This window comes from Bos indicus x Bos taurus, chromosome 16, assembly GCF_003369695.1.
Source record: "Bos indicus x Bos taurus breed Angus x Brahman F1 hybrid chromosome 16, Bos_hybrid_MaternalHap_v2.0, whole genome shotgun sequence".
In the NCBI taxonomy this organism is placed as follows: Eukaryota; Metazoa; Chordata; class Mammalia; order Artiodactyla; family Bovidae; genus Bos; species Bos indicus x Bos taurus.
Genome location: NC_040091.1, coordinates 40743244 through 40766336, shown reverse-complemented (window position 1 = coordinate 40766336; position 23093 = coordinate 40743244). Strand labels below are relative to the sequence as shown.

At 40.7% G+C, this 23093-nt stretch overlaps 1 protein-coding gene across 7 annotated transcripts in view; it reads left to right on the top strand.

Annotated features, from left to right (window-relative positions):
• VPS13D (vacuolar protein sorting 13 homolog D) overlaps positions 1-23093 on the top strand; it is a 273484-nt gene that overhangs the window by 46247 nt on the left and 204144 nt on the right. For all 7 annotated transcript variants that reach the window (XM_027564854.1, XM_027564853.1, XM_027564852.1 and 4 more), the window contains 6 exons: positions 1738-1828; positions 3957-4083; positions 5586-5766; positions 10753-10935; positions 16565-16787; positions 21566-21776. In XM_027564854.1, the coding sequence (XP_027420655.1) occupies positions 1738-1828; positions 3957-4083; positions 5586-5766; positions 10753-10935; positions 16565-16787; positions 21566-21776 (1016 nt within the window). The remainder of the gene's footprint in view (positions 1-1737; positions 1829-3956; positions 4084-5585; positions 5767-10752; positions 10936-16564; positions 16788-21565; positions 21777-23093) is intronic.

The following is a 23093-nucleotide window of genomic DNA, read 5'->3' as shown; positions in this document are numbered from 1 at the left end:
ATTGGATTGTGGAAGTTCAATGGGATGACCTAGGTATGGCCCTCCTCACGTTCGTGACAGAAATGATCATTCAGTGAATGGTACCTTCCATGCTTCTTCCTCCCATGCAGTTGTCTATAGAAGCCGAGTTAGTGTCTCCTAGAGTGTTCCACATTCTGGATTTGTCTGTTTCTTTATGGTACATTTGACTCCTCTCATCCTCTAATTTTAGAAATGGAAGTTAGCTCTAAAGACTTGATCAGATCCAGGTCCGACACTTCATAGGTGGTGCTGAGTGCTTCCTGTTGCGTTATACCAGGAGGTCTACAACACCCAGTCATCCCACTTTCAGTGATGCTAGCTAGGGTCCATGCTGAGAGTGGGCTCAGGTGCTGACAGCTGGATTCCTCCAAACAAAGCGTGTTTGCATTATTTTGGTGATGAAGTGACTAGAGGTTTGTTTTTTTTCCCACTTCCCCCTTCATGATAACTCATTCCCTTGAGATCCTTCTGTCATCCATGTCCAGAAGCCACTGCAAGGGACCCCTCGTGCCACTGGAGTGGCCCCCATGGTCACTGCTCCATCTGTAATAATTCCCTCCTTTTTTCTCTTCATTCCTTGAATGTTTTTTCTCCTTCCTTTTCTCCTGCTATTTTCTTTCCTTTTCCGTTGTTTTTTTTTTTTTTTCATTTATCAGACGTATGCTGAACACCTACTTTGTTGTTGTTCAATTGCTAAGTCATGACCAGCTCTTTGCAACCCCACGGACTGCAGCACATCAGGCTTCCCTGTCGTTCACTATCTCCCGGAGTTTGATCAAACTCATGTTCATTGAGTCGGTGATGCCATCCAACCATGTCATCCTCTGTCATGGTAGGCATTAAAGATAAGGGGTGCATTTCACCGGCTCTGCCACTCGGGAGCAGAGAGTGTGAACTGGGATGTGAGCTTCTGTCCTTCTCTTCCCTCCTTTCTTCTCTTCAGCCGATGCCTTACCCAGTGATGGCACTCAGGGGTGTCTGCCTCCATAAATCGTAGACACAGAGTCCTTTTTGTAGCTAAAATGACAGAATTATGTTACTGATTTATTTGTTTCCAAGAATGCTGTTCCTAAAACAGGATTTTGGTTTTCTTCTATTGGCAGTTGGCTCTGGGGAAGAAAATCTTTGATTGTGCTTCTAAGTGAAGTCCCAGTTGGTCACCAGGGGCTTCTACTAAATATTAGTCTGAAGACATTAAACATTAAGTGTATTTATCACTTCGCTTTGACAAATTCTTAGGGTACACTTAATGAATCTGTATGAGTGATTACAGAATAGTGCAATATTAGAGATAAATGCTGAAAGGGGAAAAATTGTTTTATAATGTAAAACATTTTACTGACAAACAATAGATGAAGCCCAAAGAAAGCATCCCCCCCCAAAAACCAAAAAGCCAACCAACCAACATACAAAAAAAAAAAAAGAGAGAGAAGAAAGGAAAAAAAAAAAAAATTTAAAGAGAACAGATGAGGCGACCACAGAGAAGACACCACAGAACCTGGGTTTTAGATTGCCCAGTCAAGTTCTTTTCCTATCAGCTCTCTCTTATGTGGTTTGACTGGCTAAGAAAAGTCGAAATGAATTTGGTATCAGTCGGACAAAAAGGTTTATCTTCAGCTTTCCCGAGACTTGTAGCATCTTTCTCGATGCCATTTGTCTGAAAGGTACCTTTTCCTCCGAGTAACATTCGCCTTGCCTTACCTCCTGTGTTCTTAGGTTCATTCGCTTTCTCTCGTGCTGAATAAGACCACCAGTGAGCTTGCCAAGGCGAATGTGTCCAAATTAGTGGCACACCTGGAAATGATTGGTAAGTGGAGAAAATCAGACTTGGGGAATATGGGAAGAATTTGAACATCCTGCTCACAAATCTAATTGTCTTCACAGATGCTAAGTAAGGTGTGGCTCAGTGGCTGGGTTGTGGTTGCTGGTCTGGCCAGGATGGGTGGTGGTGGTTTCTAGATACTGGTTTATGGATCAGAATCATCTGCTAGAAATGTAGCTGTCTGGCACAGCTCCCTTCCCATCCCAAGACTCTGATTCTGTGGGTTGGGATGGGACCCTGGGATCTATCTGAGTTTTAAAAAAGCTCTCTGGATGACTATATAATTTATTTGTCTAAACTTTGGACGTGTTGGAGCGTGAAAGGGGGCATTGTTAATAATTACAACTGGGAAAACGGCATATAACAGGGGCTGCCTCTGGGAAATCAGGCCATATGTTCACTCTGTTGCCATAATTGGGGGGAACCCCTAAGAGGGGGTGGGCTTCCCTGATAGCTCAGTTTGTAAAGAATTTGCCTGCAATACAGGAGACCCTGGTTTGATTGCTGGGTCAGGAAGATATGCTAGAGAAGGGATAGGCTACCCACTCCAGTATTCTTGGGCTTCCCTTGTGACTCAGTTGGTAAAGAATGCGCCTGCAGTGCAGGAGACCTGGGTTCAATCCCTGGATTAGGAATATCTCCTGGAGAAGGGAACAGCTACCCACTCCAGTATTCTGGCCTGGAGAATTCCATGGACTGTATAGTCCATGGGGTCGCCAAGAGTTGGACATGACTGAGCGACTTTCACTTTACTGAGAGGGGGTGGTTTAAGCAGGGAGATATTGTAGCAAAGCTGGCATTCTTCCTAATGGGATGCAATAGGCTGTAATCCTTAGTAGAACACAAGTGAAGAGCTACGTTAAGCTCTAAAGTGGAGGAATTTACAAAGTGAGCATAAAATACTGCTCCTTCCTTAAGCAACTGGTGATAAAATAAGAAGACTACAAAGCTCAAATGTTGACTCTGTAGTAAAATAAGAATGTCTTTTGGGGAAATGATGAACTAAAATTGGTTTCATTCCTGGTATAAATTAATTTATAAAAGGTTCCTAGAAGAGATGAGTCCTTTGAATTGGGAGAAGCTTGGGTAGGATAAGTTTCCCTGGTGGCTCAGAGGGTAAAGCGTCTGCCTGCAATGTAGGAGACCTAGGTTTGATCCCTGGGTTGGGAAGATCCCCTGGAGAAGGAAATGGCAACCCACTCTGGTACTCTTGCCTGGAAAATCCCATGGATGGAGAAGCCTGGTAGGCTACAGTCCATGGAGTCGCAAAGAGTTGGACACAACTTCACTTTTCTGAGTGACTTCACTTTTTTTGGGGGGCGGGTGGGTATTTTTGTTAGAGGACATTCGGAACCAAAAATAAGTATGTGTCTTCATTGGGAGCAGAACTAGCCTGCCAAATACATATACCTCAGTCATTGTTTTGTTGTTAATTATGATGACAAAATTTGTTTTACATAAGCAACAGTTCAGAATATTCCTTTTCAGTATCTACCCCATGTTAAGAATGATTCATATAGGTTCATAGCCCAGGGGTGCATGTTTTAACATTTCCTCTTTCTTATGCCCACCTTCCAGGAGCTTCACTTGTGTAATATTGGAGTAGTTTCAAATCTGTGTCTTCAGTGTCTTATTTTATTAATGTCGCCTTTTAATTAAATATCACTAAAACCCATTTAATACTGCCTGATTAATACATCTCTGAGATTTTTTCCTTTATTCTTTTATCTATAGTATAAAATAGACCTTATGCTGTTTTGCTAATTCTAATTAGTGGTCTGATCTCAGAAGAGAGCATGTTTCTATCTGTATTTGTAAATATTTTATCCTTTAATTTATGTTTACCCTTAATTTCTTCCCCCTTATAAGTGTTAAAGTGTGATACTGTGGTATTATTTCAATCCCTTTGGACTTCTGCATTGAGACTGTTGGAAATAGTGCATAAAATATCGTTCTGGGTGTGTTAAAATATGAATATTCACTTTTGACATTTCGTTTTATTAAATGATGGAAAGTCTGAGGCATGTGTATATCAATTTTTGTTTCAGGCAGAGTTAGGGTGTGTGACAGAAAAAAGACCATAAGAATGCATTCTGATTTTTAATCTTCCTAGAGGGAGACCTGGCCTTACAGGGAAGCATTGGGAGCCTATCTCTAAGTGACCTTACCTCGCATGGAGAGTTCTACCGAGAACGGTTCACTACAAGTGGAGAAGAAGCCCTCATCTTCCAGACTTTCAAGTAAAAACATCAAGCTTTTCCATCATGATGGTTTCCTGTTTCAAATTCTTGTCGGCTAAGCAATGAGGAAAAGTTTTAAAAAAACATAGCCTCTTATGTAGAATCAATTTGATCTAGTTGTGAGGAATCTTGATTTATATTCAAATGGATCTGCATTGAAGTGGGCTACTCAGGCTTTAAGAAATAAAGGGGGTATGGTTGAAATAATTGTGGTTATCATTATAGTCTGGTTTCACAGCAGTGTGTTGTGTGACTTGAACAAGTCACTTAATCTCCTTGTATCCGTTTTTCTATTGAAATAGTGAGGAGACTGTGTTAGATCAATTTCCATTTAGCTCTGAATGATCTGGGATGATTTCAGCCTGAGAAAGTTGTTGAAGATAATGGGTTTTAAATTGCATTAGGCATTTCTTCCAGTATAAATACAATCTGTATTCAGTTTTAGAATTTAGAAGGCATTTTTAGGCCTATGTAGTTATTAAAGAATAGTTTTCTCAGAAAACAGAAATTTTAAAAGGTGGTTTTTCAGCCTTTTGGAGAGCTGTCAGAATGTATGGATATTCATCTCTGCCCCTAAGTATTCTGGTCTGTGGTAGTGTTGTGTTCTTTTTTTTTTTAATTATCCAAAGTGATTTTAATGTTCAACCAGAGTTGAGAAAAATGGTCCCTAAAGATGTCTAAGAAGTTTTCCTTTCATTTCCAGAGGGAGTATATCATACTCCTCTGAGAAGTTAGATTGATTTATTTGTATTGTTACCTACCGCAGTGGCATGGTTCTTTAATAAATGAGATAATTAATGTAAAACTCTTAACTCTCTGCCTGGCAAAATAATAGTTGCTCAGCTAATATGAATTCCTTTCCCCAGTGACTATGTCTTGTATAATAACTTATTATTGTGGCATCATGTCCCATTAAAACTATTTGTAGAAGTTTTTTAATTTATCAGTGAATGTGGATGCTAAAACTCTTTGGACTGCATTTCACTGAAGTAAAAAGACTTCTTTCAGTTTCCAGAGATAGATTGCCTCAGGAGCATTGGTTCTGTTGCCTAATTTTCTTTACCAGTTGTTTCACAGTGTAGTTTTTGTTACCCCAAGTTGTCACAGTCTTTGCTAGAAGAGTGAGCAGGAATATTCACTTTTCCTTAAAGGCAGGGGCAAAGAGGCTCAGGTAAAAGGTCTGAACCACAGTGGCTTCTGAGTGAGTTCTGGAATCAGGAGTGATCGCAGCTCCAGACCTGTCCCTGTGTTTATAGCCCTGGCTGTCACACCAGACTTTTATTTAACATCCTCGACATGTGGTGGAAGCTTAGAAAGAAGGTAGTTATTGGAGTTTGCTTTCTAAAACCTGGTTGTGGATTTCCGTTTTTTTTTTCCTGGGTTTCCATTTTAACAGTTAAAGCTGTTTCCTAGGGAAGCCCCTAAATGAACCCGAGTTTTCTTCAGACGCTCATTTGCATCCTGCCGCTGTCTCTGAGTCACACTGCTGCCCTTCCTCCTAGGTATGGCCGGCCCGACCCTCTCCTCCGGCGGGAGCATGACGTCCGAGTGAGCCTCCAGATGGCGTCCGTGCAGTACGTGCACACCCAGCGCTTCCAGGCGGAGGTGGTGGCCTTCATCCAGCACTTCACGCAGCTGCAGGATGTGTTAGGGCGCCAGCGAGCTGCCATCGAGGGGCAGACGGTAGGTAGTGCCTGGATCCAAGACACTTCTCCAGTTTGACTCATCAGCAGAACTTTTAAATCTCTAGGGATAAAGCTGGAAAGTGTCACTGAGAAAAGTGAAGGTAATCAAGTAATCTTAAGCTTTACTAATGTACTCCATGTAGCTGATTAGCTACAGCAATCTTACTGTAATCGGAGAGCTTATATTCCTTGTTTCTTGCATCGTGTTTTAATTTCCTTTTAAAGTTTAGCTTTGGCTTGCTCTAAAAAAGATAAACAAGTTACTTCAGTGGTGATACTTCTCCTGGAAAGTGGTTCCAAAGACGGTATCTGTTATAAAAAGAGGGTTTCTTTCAAATGTAGTTCTCAAACTTCTTAGCTCATGGCTCCCTTCTTGTCTTGGAAGTTTTTCCGAGACACATCTGAGGCCAAAAGAAACACCTAATGGTCTTTCCATTTCCAAAGTAATTAAGTCCAAACAACTTCATAATTACGTTTGTCCAACAATTTAGTAGCTGTTTGAAAACGTAAAAACATAAGTGAAAGGTGATATTTTTATTTCATTCTTAAATCACCGTAATTGCTTCCTAGTAGGATGTATGTGCCTTTTGGGCACTGAACAGCTCCTCAGACTTGGAATTGGGTTGAACGTCACAGTCCTCATTTCCTTTTCCACATTTATTTTCTCATGGTACTTGTTTTTTATCTCAGCAAGTGCTTAAGACCCAGCTTTGCAAAGACGTGACATCACTGGAAGGAATGTAGCATGACCTCACATTGAGTGTAGACCACCTCAAGCTGGTGGTGTGTGCTGTGTCCAGGTGACATCACTGGAACGAATGTAGCATGACCTAACATTAGGTGTAGACCACCTCGAGCTGGTGGCGTGTGCAGTGTCCAGCCGATGATGTGTTTATGTGAAGGATTTAAGATGCCCTGGCAGCGCACCTCTGAGTGTGAGGCAGCCTCCAGTGTTGTCTTGGAACCACAGAAAGCAGTTACAATGTGGTTCTTTGTAAAACGTATTGGCTATTTATAAGTTCTATTAGGTAAAAGATTGTAATTTAAGTTCTTTGTAGTGGCAACGTTTAAAAATTTTGTTTTAATTTAAATAAAATTTTTTTTAGTAAGTTGTATATTGTTTTAGTACAGAATCAAAGCCAAAAAGAGCATTTGGAGAAAAGCCTCTTTCTCGGCTACTTTTCCTCAGCCACCCAGTTTCTGTCCTTGGCAGCAGCCAGTATTAGTGGTTTCCTGTGTACATTATAGAAAATTTATTTATTTTTTAAAATATAAAAGTAGTACAATCAAATGACAGGGAATCTGGAAGAAAATAACTTAGTTTTCTAGCACCATAGGTATATTTTATTTATTTTTTTTCCCCATACATGTTTCCATAGATATATGTAACTTTTTTTTCTCCCTTTAGAAACTTATAAAAAACAGTTTAGTATTTGATACATATGAAAGAATATCTGTAACATGTATATAAACTTCAAAGTGTGGTAATAGAAGGAACATCCATGAAACCACCACCAAAATAAAAATTAAAACATTACTAAGATGTGTCGCATGTAGTCCTTCCCTATCTCATTCTGTTGATGCCTCAAGAAACCACTCTCCTGACTAATCTGTAGTCCGTTTAAGATTAAAAGAAAACTTTGTATACCATATCTTTTGCTCATCTCGTTTGCATGTTATAAAAAGGGTATGAGGTTTGTGTCCCTTTGCTAATGGTCTCCCAGCCCTAATCCCTGCTTCCTGGTAGCCATTGGCCAGCTTGCTGTTAAAGCAGAATGCAGCCACATTCATTCATTTCCTTATTGTCTGGATGCCTTTACACTTTTCTTAATTTGCTGTGATGTTTTAGGGATTTTTGTATCTAAGCTCCTGAGCGTTACTAGTTTGTAGTTTTCTTTTCTTGAAAAGAAAAATGCCTATTTTAGTTTTGGTAACTGGGCCATGCTGTCCTTTTGTAGGATGAATTGGGAAGTGTTCCTCTTCTATTTTCAGAACAGTTTGTGTAGAATGACATCAATATTTCTTCCTTTATATCTTCCTTAATATATTCTGGATAGAAGACCTTTGATATATTTATTGCTAATATTTTTTCTAGTCTATGGCTACCCCTTCCCCCATTTTCTTAATACTATTTTTTTTTAAAGCAGAAGTCTTTCATTTGATGAAGTTCAATTTTTTAATTTTATGGTTAGTGCTATTGTTTTGTCAAAGAAATCTGCCTACCATCAGGTGGCAATAAATCTCTCCTATTTTCCTTTTTTAGAAGTGTTATAATTTTAGATCTCTTCCATTTTGACTTAATTTTTGCATATTTTGTTAAGTGACTCTTGAGGTTTTTTCCCCCAAATATCTATCCAGACTGTTCTTTTCCCACTGAATTACCTTGACACTTATGTTGAGATCCACTGGTCATATATGTATGTGTATTTCTTTATTCTATTTTTTGATTTATATTTAGTTGTACACCCCCTTGTCTTTCTAAAAAAATACTATTTATTTGTTTCTCGGCTGTGTTGAGTCTTTGTTGTGCTGTGTGCGGGCTTTCTCTGGCTGCAGCAAGTGGGGGCTTCTCTTGTGGAGCAGGGGCTCTAGGTGTGGGGGCTTCAGTAGTTGTGGCTTACCAGCTTAGTTGCCCTCTGGTATGTAGTATCTTCTTGGACCAGGGATTGAACCTGTGTCCTCTGCATTGGCAGGTGGATTCTTAACCACTTGACCATCAGGGAATACCTTCCCCTGTGTCTTTTTTTTTCTTCTTTTTAAACTTATTTTTTAAAAATTTATTTAGATGTCCCAGGTCTTAGTTGTAGCATGTGGGTTCTTTTAACTTCGTTGCAGCATGTGAACTCTTTAGTTGTAGAATGTGGGATCTAGTTCCCTGACCAGAGATCAAACCCATGCCCCCTGCATTGAGAGTGCAGTGTCTTAGCCACTGGACCACAAGGAAGTCCCCCCTCTCCCTTGCCTTGATATCTGTTGCCTTATGGTATGTCTTGAAATCAGATATTCTAAGTCTTCCAACTTATTTTTCAAAGATGTATTGGCTCTTCTAGGTCCTTTGTTTTTCCTCTATAAATTTTAGAATCAGCTTGTCTGTTTCTATAATAAAGTCAGCTAGGATTTTGATTGGGACTGTCTGGAATCCATATATCTGGAGAATTGACATCTTAACAATATTGAGTCTTTGGATCCTTGAATATGGTCTATATTCCATTGAAGTAGGTCTTTAGTTTCTCTCAGCAGTGTTTTGTAGTTTCAGGTATACTGTTCTTACACATTTTTTGTTAAACTTATCACTAGGTATTTCAGCATTTTGATGCTATTCTAAATTGTATCAATGAAAAAATTCAGTGTCCACTTGTTTATTGAAAGTTTAAGAGATATAATTGGCTTTTGTTTACATAGATATTGAGCTCATATCCTGTAATCTTGCTAAACTTACTTATTCTGAAGTGAATTGAAAGTTGCTTGTCATGTCCGACTCTGCTACCCCATGCTATACAGTCCATGGAATTCTCCAGGCCAGAATACTGGAGTGGGTAGCTGTTCCCTTCTCCAGGGGATGTTCCCAATCCAGGGATTGAACCGAAGTCTCCTGCGTTGCAGGCACATTCTTTACCAGCTGAGCCACAAGGGAAGCCCAAGAATACTGGAGTGGGTAGCCTATCCCTTCTCTAGCATATCTTCCTGACCCAGCAATCAAACCGGGGTCTCCTGTATTGCAGGCAGATTCTTTACAAACTGAGCTATCAGGGAAGCCCTCAATTACTTATTCTAGCTCCTTTAGATTCTTAAGGGTTTTCTATGTAGATGATTATGTTGTCTGTGAATAAGAAAGTTTTCTTTTTTCCTTCCCAACCTATATATCCTTTGTTTGGACTAGGAGTTCAGCTACAGTGTTGAATAGAAATGGTGAGAGTGGGTATCCATGCTTTATTCTTTATCTTAGAGGGAAAGCATTGTCTTCTGCAGATGTTAACTAATATGCTGTTAGCTGTAGATAGTTTGTGTTTGTTTTTAAAGAATCTGTCTACTTCATCTGAATTGTCAGTTTGTTGGCCTGAACTAGGTTTCCACATCTCAATATTTTTAAGTTTTCTGTAGCAATGTCCCTGACTCTTCCGGTTGTGGTGATTTTTGTTTTCTTCCTTTTTTCTTCATTCATATAGGTAGAGGTTTTATCACGTTCATTAATCTCTTTAAATAATCAACTTATTGAGGGCTGTGTCAGGCCTGTGCATACTCTTAATAAGCATGTGTGCGCTTGTAAAGAACGTAAAGTGGTAGTTGGGTAGAGTGTTCTATAAATGTTCAATTGATTTTCCTCTCTTATCTGTTTTCTAAATAACTGGTTTCTGCTCTTTATTTTTTCTTCCTTCTCCTTACTTACGTTTATTTTGCTTTTCTAGCTTCTTAAGCTGGAAGCTTTAGATCTTTTATATAAAATAAGCATTAATGCTAAACATTTTTCTTCAAGTACCTTCCCCCTCCCCTTTCTTCCTTCTTTCTTTTCTTTAGTTAATTTTTATTAAAGTGTAGTTGCTTTACTATGTTGTTAGTTTCTACTGTACAGCAAAATGAATCAGCTATACATATACATATATCCCTACTCTTTTGGACTTATATTCCATTCAGGGTCATTGAAGTCTTTAAGTACCTTTTTAAGTGCTTTAAAATTCATTCCATTTTGATGTGCTGTGTTTTTTTAATCAGTAAAGTCAAGATGTATTTTTTTTAACTTCCCTTGTGATTTCTTCTGTGACCCATGGGTTATTTAGAAGTGTGTAGTTTAATTTCCAGATAGTTGGGAGTTTTCCATTATCTTCTTGTTACTGTTTTCTAATTTAACTCCTTGGTGTTCATAGAACATACTCTGTGTGATTTTAGTTGTTTTAGATTTATAAATTCATGGAACTTTTGGGAACTTGAGGTTATTTGATTGTAAAATGAGGGAATGAACTGAATGTCTTAATTTTCCTTCTTTCAGGTGAGAGATCAAGCACAGCGCTATTCACGGGTTCTCCTGGATATTGAGGCTGGTGCTCCTGTTCTTCTTATCCCAGAAAGTTCCAGATCAAATAATCTGATTGTAGCAAATTTGGGAAAGTTGAAAGTCAAGAACAAATTTCTCTTTGCTGGTTTTCCTGGGACCTTTACCTTACAAGATAAGGTGAGCAGTCAGCACCCATTCCCTTCTCAGTTTACCTGGCGTTGGAATACCAATCAAAAAATTCAGATGCTACCATAAGATTATTCCTAACCACTGTACTTTTGTAGTATACGTGGCTTGAAGAATATGTTTTTTTGACATTTTATTAGCATTTCAATTAACCTTTAATAGAGGTGGTATAAATTATAACTTTTACTAAGTGTATGTAATAACTTACTTTAGCAAACAAATCAACAGAACCATCTTTATAATGTTCTCCTCCCAGGCTGAATTCATATTTATCAATTTTTTACATTGGGTAGCTTTTTTTTAAGAGACTTTGGCTCAAGGCTTATCTGAAGCCATTTGAAAATATTTTAATAAAATCTTATGGAATATATGTCTTAACAGTTTAAAACTGCATTAGCACTTATTTCTTATAATATGTTTGGAGGTAATTGGGATGAAGACTGCTTTTTTCATTTTACGTTTAGAAAAGCTAGAATTCATTGAGAATAAATGATGAAAATGGGAAATATTTGTGAATCACAGACTTAGCAGTGATGGGACCTTGGAGGTGGTCCCACCGTTTTTGCAGTTGAGGAGACTGAATAACTGCTGGAATTAAGAGGAGATGCTCTTGGGTTCTAGGTGTATGCTTTAATGAAATTCTGCTGGTTTCCATGGCAGGTGACAATAATAGCAATGGAAATAGTCAGTGTTTGTTGAGTGCCTAGTATACAGTAACTTATGCTAAACTCTTTTTGTATTTGTTCATCTTGTCCTCTTGTCCTTATTAGCAAGCTGAGAGGTATTATTTACACCATTTTTCCCTATAAAGAAATTGGGGCTTAGATAAATTAAGTAATCTCTTTCAGATTAAACGTCTAGTGAAGAGTACAGTGTGGACCTCAGGCTTTGGTGGTGTTCATTCACTAAGTCGTGTCCAACTCTTTGCGACCCCATGGACTGCAGCATGTCAGGCTTCCCCGTCCTTTACTATCTCCTGGAGTTTGCTCAGACTCATGTCCATTGAGTCGGTGATGTTATCCAAATATCTCATCCTCTGTTGCCCTCTTCTCTTACCGCCCTCAATCTTTCCCAGCATCAGGATCTTTTCCAGTGATTTGGCTCTTCACATTAGGTGGCCAAAGTATTGGAACTTCAGCTTCAGCATCCGTCCTTCCAATGAATATTCAGGGTTGATTTCCTTTAGGATTGACTGGTTTGATCTCCTTGCGGTCCAAGGGACTCTTAAAAGTCTTCTCCGGCACCACAATTTGAAATCATCAATTCTTCGGCATTCAGCCTTGTTCATGGTCCGACTCTCACATCCATACATGACTACTGGAAAAACCATAGCTTTGACTATACGGACCTCTGTAGGCAAAGTAATGTCTCTGCTTTTTAATATGCTTAGTTTAATATGTCTAGGTTTGTCATAACTTAAACTTTGGTATATCTGCCTTTAGTACTCCATGCTCTTAACTGTGGTATTATTTTACCTCCCAGCATTGGTGGCGGTAGTTTAGTCACTAAGTCATGTCCGACTCTTTGTGACCCCCTGGACGGTAGCCTACCAGACTCCTCTGTCCTTGGGCTTTCCCAGGCAAGAGTACTGGTATGGGTTGCCGTTTCCTTCTCCAGGAGATCATCCCGACCCAGGAATCGAACCCACATCTCTTGCATTGGCAGGTGGATTCTTTACCACTGAGCCACCTGGGAAGCCCCTCCCAGCATTAGGATTTGGTTTATGTAGGGTAGGGGAGAACAGACTGACAAAGGTTATTCCTGTCTTAGTATCCCTTTCCCAGATAACTCTGGTTCTTTGAAATTTTATAAAGGATGTGGCAATGAGTTCGTTAAAATAATTTCAGTGGAAGAACTCCAGAGTTTTTCACAGAAAAGATACAGATTTGAGCAGCTGCTGTTTGCCTCTTTAGGTGTAGGAAGAAAAGAAAATGGAAGAGAGTGATTAGGGAACTAGTCTTGCCAGACCTTTGCCAAGGACCTCAAGTTGAGTTGAAAGTAACAGGAAGACTGCATTTGTTGTTTATGTGTAGACTCAAATGGTGTTACTCTTTTCAAATGACTGTCTCTATAGTTTTCTTCATTGTTTTACTTCTCACTCATCCAGTTACTCACTACTACTAACCCAAACACCCTGAACTGAAAATACTTGATTCATTGAGTGGGAATGACTGGAGTGAGGAGAGTGGAGATGAGACAGTGAGAACCATGGGAACCATGTTCAAGTGTCATACCCTTGGGCTCAGGGCCCAGAGTAGGGGTGTTTGGATGGTGGGTTAGAGGGCAGGTTGTCCGTATCTTACCTCACTGCAGCTGCTGAGACAAACCAGATTTAGCGATTGGAGCACAGGGTGAAACCAGCACAGAATAGAAGTGATAAGCAATGCAGACGGAAGTGCAGCACCAGGTTTACTCATCCACACGCCCCACATTCAGACAGCTGATGGTTGAGGACTTGCTGGTTCACCTTGCTGTTGGAAGCCCCTCCTGTTGGAATAATAGGCCTTCTTTCCAGATGGGGCTTCCCTGGTGGCTTAGCTGGTAAAGTATCCACCTGCAATGCTGGAGACCTGGGTTCGATCCCTGGGTTGGGAAGATCCCCTGAAGAAGGGAATGGCTACCCACTCCAATATTCTGGTGTGGAGAATTCCATGCCACTGTATAGTCCATAGGGTCACAAAGAGTTGGACACAACTGAGCGACTTTCACCTTCATTTTCCAGAGTGAGGAATAGGCCTCCACTTACGTATATTTTTTAAGACAGTAAAAAAAACAAAATCACCACTGACCTTTCATAGTAGGCCTAGTAGAGAACTAGTAACCTTGGTGTTAATGAGGAAAATCTTTTTTCATATTTGAGTCATAGGCATTTTGCTGTTTTCTGGCTCAAGCCTCAAAGAAAATAAAGAAAAATCCATTTATAAAAAGAAACATTGATAACTGCATCTAAAATTTCTTACTTTTTTTTTATTGTGCGATGCTTATAATTAATGCAACTGGGTATTGAACAAATGTCTCAGAGCTGGTGTTGGCATATGACTGTTGTCCCCACAGTGACCTCAGGGCATTTGCCTCTCTTATCCACCTCTACTGCCCTAGGGAGAGCTGAATTCTTCCTCGGAAACTGTCTTCTGAGACTTTAGTTAGTTCTTTGAAATATATTTGTTTGTGGGAAATCGTTGTTTTGAGGCCCAAGTTTTTAGGAAGAGATCCGTTAGAGCCAGAATGGGTGATCAAGTTCAATGATATCATTTTTTTCCTCTCTCCCTCCTGAAAAGATAAAGGGCTTATTTTTCTGTGTCAAATATATCTGTATATGGGCTTATAAGCTGACTCTGAAGTTAGCTTCTAAAGAAGAATTGCCAAAGTATCTCAAGAAAGTTGCAAAAGGGTTTCTGTTTTGTTAAGTACACCAAATAACAAGTGCATACTTTGTAGCATTTTAATGAAAAATTTTCCCTGTATTTCGTTTTCGAGGATTTGATTTTAAGTAGCAGCACATACAAGGATCGCTTTTTCTTCAAGGTATAATATGCTTTTTTTGCCTCCTGGTTATTCGGAAAAACCCTATGGGATTCAGCAGTCAACTCCCATTCATTTGCTTAAAAAAGAAAATCTTGAAAACCAATCCTTTAAAATATTTCATTACTTGGGAAAGCCTGCTTATCACACCGCCCCCCCCCCACCCCCGCCCCCAACTTTGACGAATCACTTTCCATCTGTGCAGAGGAATCCTTCTTAAGGATCATTAAAAGTAATTCCTTCTTCCCTGCTTCCCTCCTTCCTTCTTGATGACCTTATTTTATTTCCTTCAATCCTAAAAGACTTTATCTTGTTAGATATCTTGTGCCAGTGGGTTGTTCTGTGAAATTCCATAAGATTTGCTTGGAGTGTGTTTCTTGTTAAAAGTATTTAATCCAATTAATTCATCTGTGCAACTTACCTCTCCACATGTACAGTCAAGCTCCATGATCTAGGCCTACGTGAAGTGAGTAATTACTTTTCTTCTCCCAAAAATCACTTTGCATTTACATTTGCTCCTTAATGCATCTGCCCATGTGAGGTTTGTCTAGTATGCATTCCAGTGGTTAAAGAACAGGAAATAGTCCTAGAATCAAAGCTTGCAGAGGGGTCATTTGCCTTTGAGTTCAACGACTCCCGTGTGTTTGGAATTGTTTTACATAAGTCCATGTCTTAATGAGGGCAGGTTTGAATTTTTTGCATATGCTTTTTCTTTCATTTTTTTCAACCATAGTTTGTGCTTAAACTTAATTACTAAGTATTTCAAAAGCTTTGAGTTAATCCCCTCAAGCCACCGATTTATTTAAACCAACTCAGAGAGGATGGAGAGATGAATCAAATGAAAGAGCAACAAATACTCTCAGGCGTTTAAATAAACTAAGCAAGAGGGAAGGGTTTTAATGTTGAAATACTTAAATGATAGCATTTAGCTAGTCATTTGCCTTGCAAAAAGGAAATGCAAAAAAAATAACTGGTTTCTTTCACAGTTACATGTAATTACTACTCAAGATAACTGTGAAGGTGAATAGTACTATCATCTCCCTTTCGAATGCTGAGAGGAATATACATATAAAGCAGTCCTTGGGAGTCTTCCTCTCCTTCCAGCTTACTAGTGAGAATGGATAGATGAGAACAAACTGATGCTGCAGAAACTATAAGGATATGTAGCTCTGAGTCTTGAGGGAAGGAACCATGCAAAGTTTAAATGTCAGTTATTGAACCATTCTGGTGAAAAAGATTTGCCCTGTTAGCAATTAACTGAAGGTACTAGATATGTAGGAAAAGCATGTGATATTTTCAGTAGAGTTACAGAATTAATTTTATTCTGTATTTGCCCTTAATTTTTATGCCCTTGAACAGAAACATGATAGGAATGGCTTGCCTGTGTTTTCCATTTACAGTTACTTAGATGAGAAATGTAAACCTGAGAGGGGAGACTTCTAGAATGTACAAACACATTAGAGGGGCTTCATTCCATATTGCTGTTAGATGCATTTTCTTAGGAAAAAAGAGTCCCTCCCCTCCAGCAAATCATCAGTATATTGTATGGCTGAGAGATTTGCCTTTGTTGTATTGACCTAGATTAAACCACCAGTAATTAGTATCTTGACATTTACTCTTAAGCCAAAAGATAACATGTTCCAGTTGCCAAGTCGTTGCTGACACTTTGCAACCCCATGGTTTGTAGCCTGCCAGGCTCCTCTGTCCGTGCGATTTTCCAGGCAAGAAGACTGGAGTGGGTTGCCATTTCCTTCTCCAGGGTCTTCCCAACCCAGGGATCGAACTGTGTCTCCTGCATTGGCAGGCAGATTCTTTACCTCTGAGCCACCAGGGAAGCCCAAAAGATAAAATATATTCCTGCAAAATTGGCAGAGTTTTCAGCAGGTACTGAATTATATGTAATGTCTCTGCAGAGAATTACACATAGAGGAAAGAATCATGACCCTGTGGCCCTTTTGTTTATGGGATCTGGGGTACTTGGGAAATACCATGTGGCATAGAGTCTTTGAAGAGTCCAGGACTGGGAAGGAACTTCCAGGATAGTAGATAGAGTTACCACCCCCATTCCTGCTGCTAGTTTTCTTTTCTTTCCTCCCAGGAGTCTGTGCCTTCATCTTCCCCAACTGGTACTCCCAAGCGCAGTGTGAGGAAAATGACAAGCATGGAGGACCTGAAGGGGACCCACTCCGAGGGGCTGATCATGATGCCTCCTGCTGGAATGAGTCGAGGCAGCTTGAAGAGTGAGTCTGTGCCCAGCACCTCGACCAAGCAGCAAGGGCAGCCAGCCACAACCTCTGTCGGCCGAGCTTCCAGCAGTCCAGGTAAAGGAGGAGAGAGGAGCTGCATGAGGAAGGAGGGGAAATTCACGAGACCGTTGCAGGATCCTAAGGGGCGCTGCATCCCGTTCAAGTAGATGCTAACAAAGTGGTAGTGTGTCTTTAGTAATCATCTGATTCTGATACTCATTTAGAAGGCTTTAGAGTTTTAGGATGTAGATTAGGATTGGGTGACTTCTAAAGTAGGATTGTTGTTGTTCAGTCACTCAGTCATGTCTGACTCTGTGCCACCCTGTGGACTGCAGGATGCCAGGCTTCCCTGTCCATCACCAACTCCCCGAACTTGCTCAAACTCATGTCCATCGAGTCGGTGATGCCATCCAACCATCTTATCCTCTGTCATCCCCTTCCCCTCCTGCCTTCAATCTTTTTCCCAGCATCAGGGTCTTTTCCATTGAGTCAGCTGTTCACATCAGGTGGCCAACGTATTGGAGCTTCAGCTTCAGCATCAGTCTTTCCAGTGAGTATTCAGGGTTGATTTCCTTTCAGGTTGACTGTTTTGATCTCCCTGCACTCAAAGGGACTCTCAAGAGTCTTCTCCAGCACCACAGTTTGAAGGCATCAGTTCTTTGGTGCTCAGCCTTTTTTATTGGCCAGCTCTCACATCTGTACATGACCACTGGAAAAACCATAGCTTTGACTATATGGACCTCTGTAGGCAAAGTAATGTCTCTGCTTTTCAATATGCTGCCTAGGTTGGTCATAGCTTTTCTTCCAAGGAGCAAGCGTCTTTTAATTTCATGGCTGCAGTCACCATCTGCAGTGATTTTGGAGTCCAAGAAAATAAAATTTGTCACTGTTTCCAATGTTTCCCCATCTGTTTGCCATGAAGTGGTGGGACCGGATGCCAAGATCTTTGTTTTTTGAATGTTGAGTTTTAAGCCCGCTTTTTCACTCTCCTCTTTCACCTTCATCAAGAAGCTCTTTAGTTTCTCTTTGCTTTTTGCCATAAGTATGGTGTCATCTGCGTATCTGAGGTGATTGATGTTTCTCTCGGCAATCTTGATTCTAGCTTGTACTTTATCCAGTCTGGCATTTCGCATGATGTACTCTGCGTACAAGTTATAAGCCGGGTGTCAATATATAGCCTTGATGTACTCCTTTTCCAATTTTGAACCAGTCTGTTGTTCCATGTCTGGTTCTAACTGTTGCTTCTTGACCTGCATACAGGTTTCTCAGGAGGCCAGTAAGGTGGTCTGTTATTCCCATCTCTTTAAGAATTTTCCAGTTTGTTGTGAACTACTCAGTCAAAGGCTTTAGCATAATCAACGAAGCAGAAGTAGATGTAAGATTAAATTAGCAAAATATAGGACTTCCCTGATGGGCCAGTGGTTAAGAATCTTCCTTGCAATGCAGAGGATGTGGGTTTGATCCCTGAAGAGGGAACTAAGATCCCACATGCCTGGAATCAACTAAGCGCACATGCAGGTACTCAGCCCATAGGCTTTGGAGCCCATGCACCACAATGAGACAGACCCGGAGCAGCAATTAAAGCTCTCACATGATACAACGAAAGATTCTGTGTGATGCAGTGAAGATCCTGCATGCAGCTAAGACTCGACACAGCCAAATAAATAAATTAAAAAAAACAACAGAGTTTAAGAACAAAGCAAATAGTAAAATGCAATATAAATAAAGAGATTTTGGTAGTCTCTAAGAGCTTGTCAAGATAGTTGCCACCGGATGGTGGTAGTATAACTAGAGTAATTCCGGCATCCTTAGGCACATCCTTGCGAGTGACTTTTTAGACACTATCCCTTCAAGTCACTGGTTAATTCTGGAGAAATAAAAATCCTGAAAAATAGGTAACAGCAGAAATACCCTAAGTAGCAATTTTTGAAAGACATGAACCACCCAGTTATTGGTGTGCTTCTCTTGAATTTGACAGTTAGCCATTCCAGATGAGAGTTTTGATTTTGACCTTTTGGTTTTCCCAGACAGTGTGGATTGGATAAGTGAGGTGTTGCTCCAAGGAGTTTGGGAAGCAGAATATGATTTACCACCAGAATCCACTGGTGAAGTCAGTCCAGTGTGGTTGAACTTTGAGAGATGTGGGACGCTAACTGAGGGATATGTTGGATGGATATAAAGAATGGTTAATCCCTTATGGTACCTTGTTGTCCCAGAGAAGACAGCGAAGGGGTTTATGGTTACATTGATGATTCAAGGAGATTATTGTAATCCTCAGCAGAAGACTGGGTATTGAACGTTTACTACATGCCAGACATCGTGGCACATTTTTTCATAAATATTTGCAGTTTATCCTCATGATACTCCTCTAGGGTTTTATTTTTATCCCCGTGTTATGGATAAAGAGACCCAGAATTTTTGAACTAGTAACCATGAGACCCAGAGAGATTGGGTAACTTGCCCATAGTCATGTCAATGTACGTGGTAAATGGTACTATGAATCTAGGCAGTCTATCTCCAGAGCCTGAAGTCTTGACCTGCATGATATCACCAACCAATCTATATACATAATGGACACTCACAGCATGGGGTAGGGGGGTGGGGCAAGCTGGGTGTGTACATAAGGCCAGTCAGTACGTGAATCTTCTGTTGTTGCTGTTCTGATAATAGTGATGATTAGGAATTGAGGCCAAAGGTACATGGGCCAGCAGTAAAGAATCCACCTGCAATGCAAGAGATGTGGGTTAGATCCTTGGGTCAGGAAGATCCCCTGGAGAAGAAAATGGCAACCAACTCCAATAATCTTGCCTGGGAAATCCCATGGACAGAGGAGCCTGGCAGGCTACAGTCTTTGGGATCGTGAAAGAATCAGACATGACTTAGCGACTGAACAACAATAGTACATATATTTGGAAGCCTATTAGGAAGTGATTTGGAATTTTTTAAAAAATTAATTTCTATTGGAGTATAGTTGCTTTACAATGTTGTATTAGTTTCCACTGTACATCAGAGTGAATCAGCTCTATGTATACATATATCCCCTCTCTTTTGGATTTCTCTCCCATTTAGGTCACCACAGAGCACTGAGTAGAGTTCCCTTAGCTATACTGTAGGTTCTTACTGGGGTGTTTTATAGAAAGATCTCTTTCCTGACCATATTTCACCTCCCAAATTGCTGTTTGTTTCTGGAATTCTGTCTGTGATTAAGATGGGGTTAAGGCAGTGGTTTTCATATTGCTTCTATATCCCTAGGATTCCATGACAACCCTTGGGAATTATGAAGCCCTTTGTTCCTGTCCCTTATCCCCTTCTATGAGATCAGTTCTACTTTTGTCTCTTTAACTTATTTATCCATACAGTAATGAGGCAAGAGCTAATTTAATTAGTGCCTGCCTAATCTAGGTGTTCAGGGTTTTGTTCTCCTATATAGTAACAAGCTATTAGACATAGTTCCTGCCACCTTGTGAATGATATGAGAAAGCCAATAAGCATCTAAATAAGGACGGATTAAGATAAATTAAAAGCAGAGTCATTACTTTGTCAACAAAGGTCCATCTAGTCAAGGCTATGGTTTTTCCAGTGGTCACGTATGGATGTGAGAGTTGGACTATAAAGAAAGCTGAGCACTGAAGAATTGATGCTTTTGAAGTGTGGTGTTGGAGAAGACTCTTGAGAGTTCTTTGGACTGCAGAGAGATCCAACCAGTCCATCCTAAAGGAGATCAGTCCTGGGTGTTCATTGGAAGGACTGATACTAAAGCTGAAACTCCAATACTTTGGCCACCTCATGTGAAGAGCTGACTCATTTGAAAAGACGCTGATGCTGGGAAAGATTGAGGGCAGGAGGAGAAGGGGACTACAGAGGATGAGATGGTTGGATGGCATCACCGAGTCAAAGGACATGGGTTTGGGTGGACTCCGGGAGTTGGTGATGGACAGGGAGGCCTGGTGTGCTGTGGTTCATGGAGTCGCAAAGAGTTGGACACGACTGAGTGACTGAAGTGAACTGAAGATAAATGTCATGGGAAAGACAGAATGGTAAGAGGGAAAGAACAGAGAAGGAGAGAGGAGGGTGATGCAATGGGCAAGACTTCAGACAGTGAAGAGCCTGGCACGTGGGGGAAAACAAAGACCAGTGAGCCGGCGGCTTCATGGGCAAGGTGTAGAATGGGTTGAGATGAGGTTGGAAAAGTAGGCAGTGGGCTTTTTATTCAGGGCTTTCAAGGGATTTAGGAGAGTTTCACAGGAAGAACTGTGGATTAAACTCAGTCATCAAAGCATATAAAGGAAGGGAATGTTTTGGTCTCAGTCATTTTTTTAAGGATTACTGAGGTATTTTGCGAGCAGAATGGCTTTGTGAGGGCAGACTAGAATGGAATGGGTATGTTGGAGGGGAGTTTATGGTGGTCTAGGCAAGAATGGTGGTGGTTTGGATTAGATGGCACTAGTGGAAATGGTTACGTGTGATATTTGTTTGGAAAAAGCACTTTGCTGTGGAAAGTTTTGTAAACCTTTGGGTAACATCATCTCTACACAAGACCCCTGTGGGATCTTCTTGGGAGGGATGCATGTTAAGTCCTTTTAGTCATAAGCCCTTTAGCCTCTGTTAGTGTCTCAGGACAGCAGTGAAACGCTGGGAGGATGTGGCCTGGTTTGTGCCTGTGTGCAAGGGGCAGGTAGGCAATGTTCAGCACATGGAGCGTTGAGGAGGGAGGTCTTGGTGCCAGAGTGGAGACTGATCTAAACATTTTCCAAAGACAGAATGAACATTTCGGGGCTGTTTAGTTTTTTTCTGGACCAGCCCCTTCTGAGTCCCATCTTCTGCATTGTCTCCCTTTCCTTGGTTCCATGTAGAAGACCACGTGTGTCTGCTGGATTGCATTGTTGTCGATCTCCAAGACATGGACATCTTTGCTGCAGAGAGACACCCACGAGAGTATTCCAGGGTCTCAGAAGACAGCAGCGGAGACCTGATCTTCCCCTCCTATTTCGTGCGACAGACAGGAGGAAGCCTCTTGACCGAGCCCTGTAGGCTGAAATTGCAGGTGGAAAGGAATTTGGACAAGTGAGTGGTTTATTTTCAAATAACTATCTATTGTAAGTAGAACTGTGATAGCTTGGAAATCAGGGCTGTTAGGTCTGGAAGGGCATGGGTATTCACTTACATTTTCATCTATGTAACAAATACATGTTGAGTCTCTACCATCTGCTAGACATGAGGGCTCCTATGATGAAAGAAAAAACTTCTCCCTTTATGGAGCTTGCATTTCGTTGAGGGATATAGGAAGTTAAGTATATGATTCTAATTTCGTGTTTGATTCAATTTTAAACTGTATTGTAGGATGACAGTAGGTGCCTTAGAAACAGAGTAAGGGACCTGAATTTAGCATGGATTTCGATGGCAGAAGGGAGGTAGTGATGGCACGGAAGAAGTAGTTGGAAGAAGTGACATTTGGATTTTGTGTTTCAAATGCAGTAGATTCTGGACCTGCTATTGATATTTACCCTGGAGCACCACTGAATCAGAGTAACTGTTTAGATGCTGTTTTGCCCATTTTACTCCAATTAGCCATCTGAAAGTGCTCCACAAAGACCATTGAACTGACTGTAATTTCCTTCTTCATCGGCTTCAAAGCACAGGATGCTTAATTTCTGTAGTTTGGAGCATGGCCTCAGTTAGTTCTATATCTGACTGGGAACTTACTGAAAAGGAATGCACTCAGACCCCATCTGAGACCAGCAGAAGCTGACTCTCAGGGCCAAGCCTCAGGTGCATATTAACAAGTTCCTCTGGTAGCGCTTATGCTCCGCTGGCCCCAGCAGTGGACTGGGACTGCTGGTTACAGTGTGTGATGCCTGTTCAGTTTGGGGCATTAATTTTGGAGAAAGCAGCAACACTCAGATCTTAACCTCAGGGAGAGATGAGGCGTGGCTGTGAAGTAATGAAAGCAAATGATTTTCATTTGCAGCATTTTGAAAAACAGTGTCACTACTTTTCCAGAGTGTGATTTTAATCCCTCTTGGGCCCCTCCCTTTGCAGTTCATCGGTTTGGGCAAATCATTTAGTGTCACTGTTTTGTTTCTCTCTGGATTAATGATACAGCATAGCCACTCTCACTGGGATTTTTGTGTTTCATTCTTACTTGTTATTCAAGTGCTCTCTGGCTGGTGTTCAGTTATGGTTGGCATGGGCTGTATTTGATTTTACTGGCTTAGACGTCTTAAGAGGAGCTTCATTATTTAGAAATTGAACATTTTGTTTTCTTTTCAAGTAATGCTTTCCAAAAAAAAAAAAATGTGCTTTACTCCTCTGCTTATCTAAACTTCACCCACTTCCATCAATGTTTATGTGCGGGTAATTATGCCCTGTTAGCCCAGATAG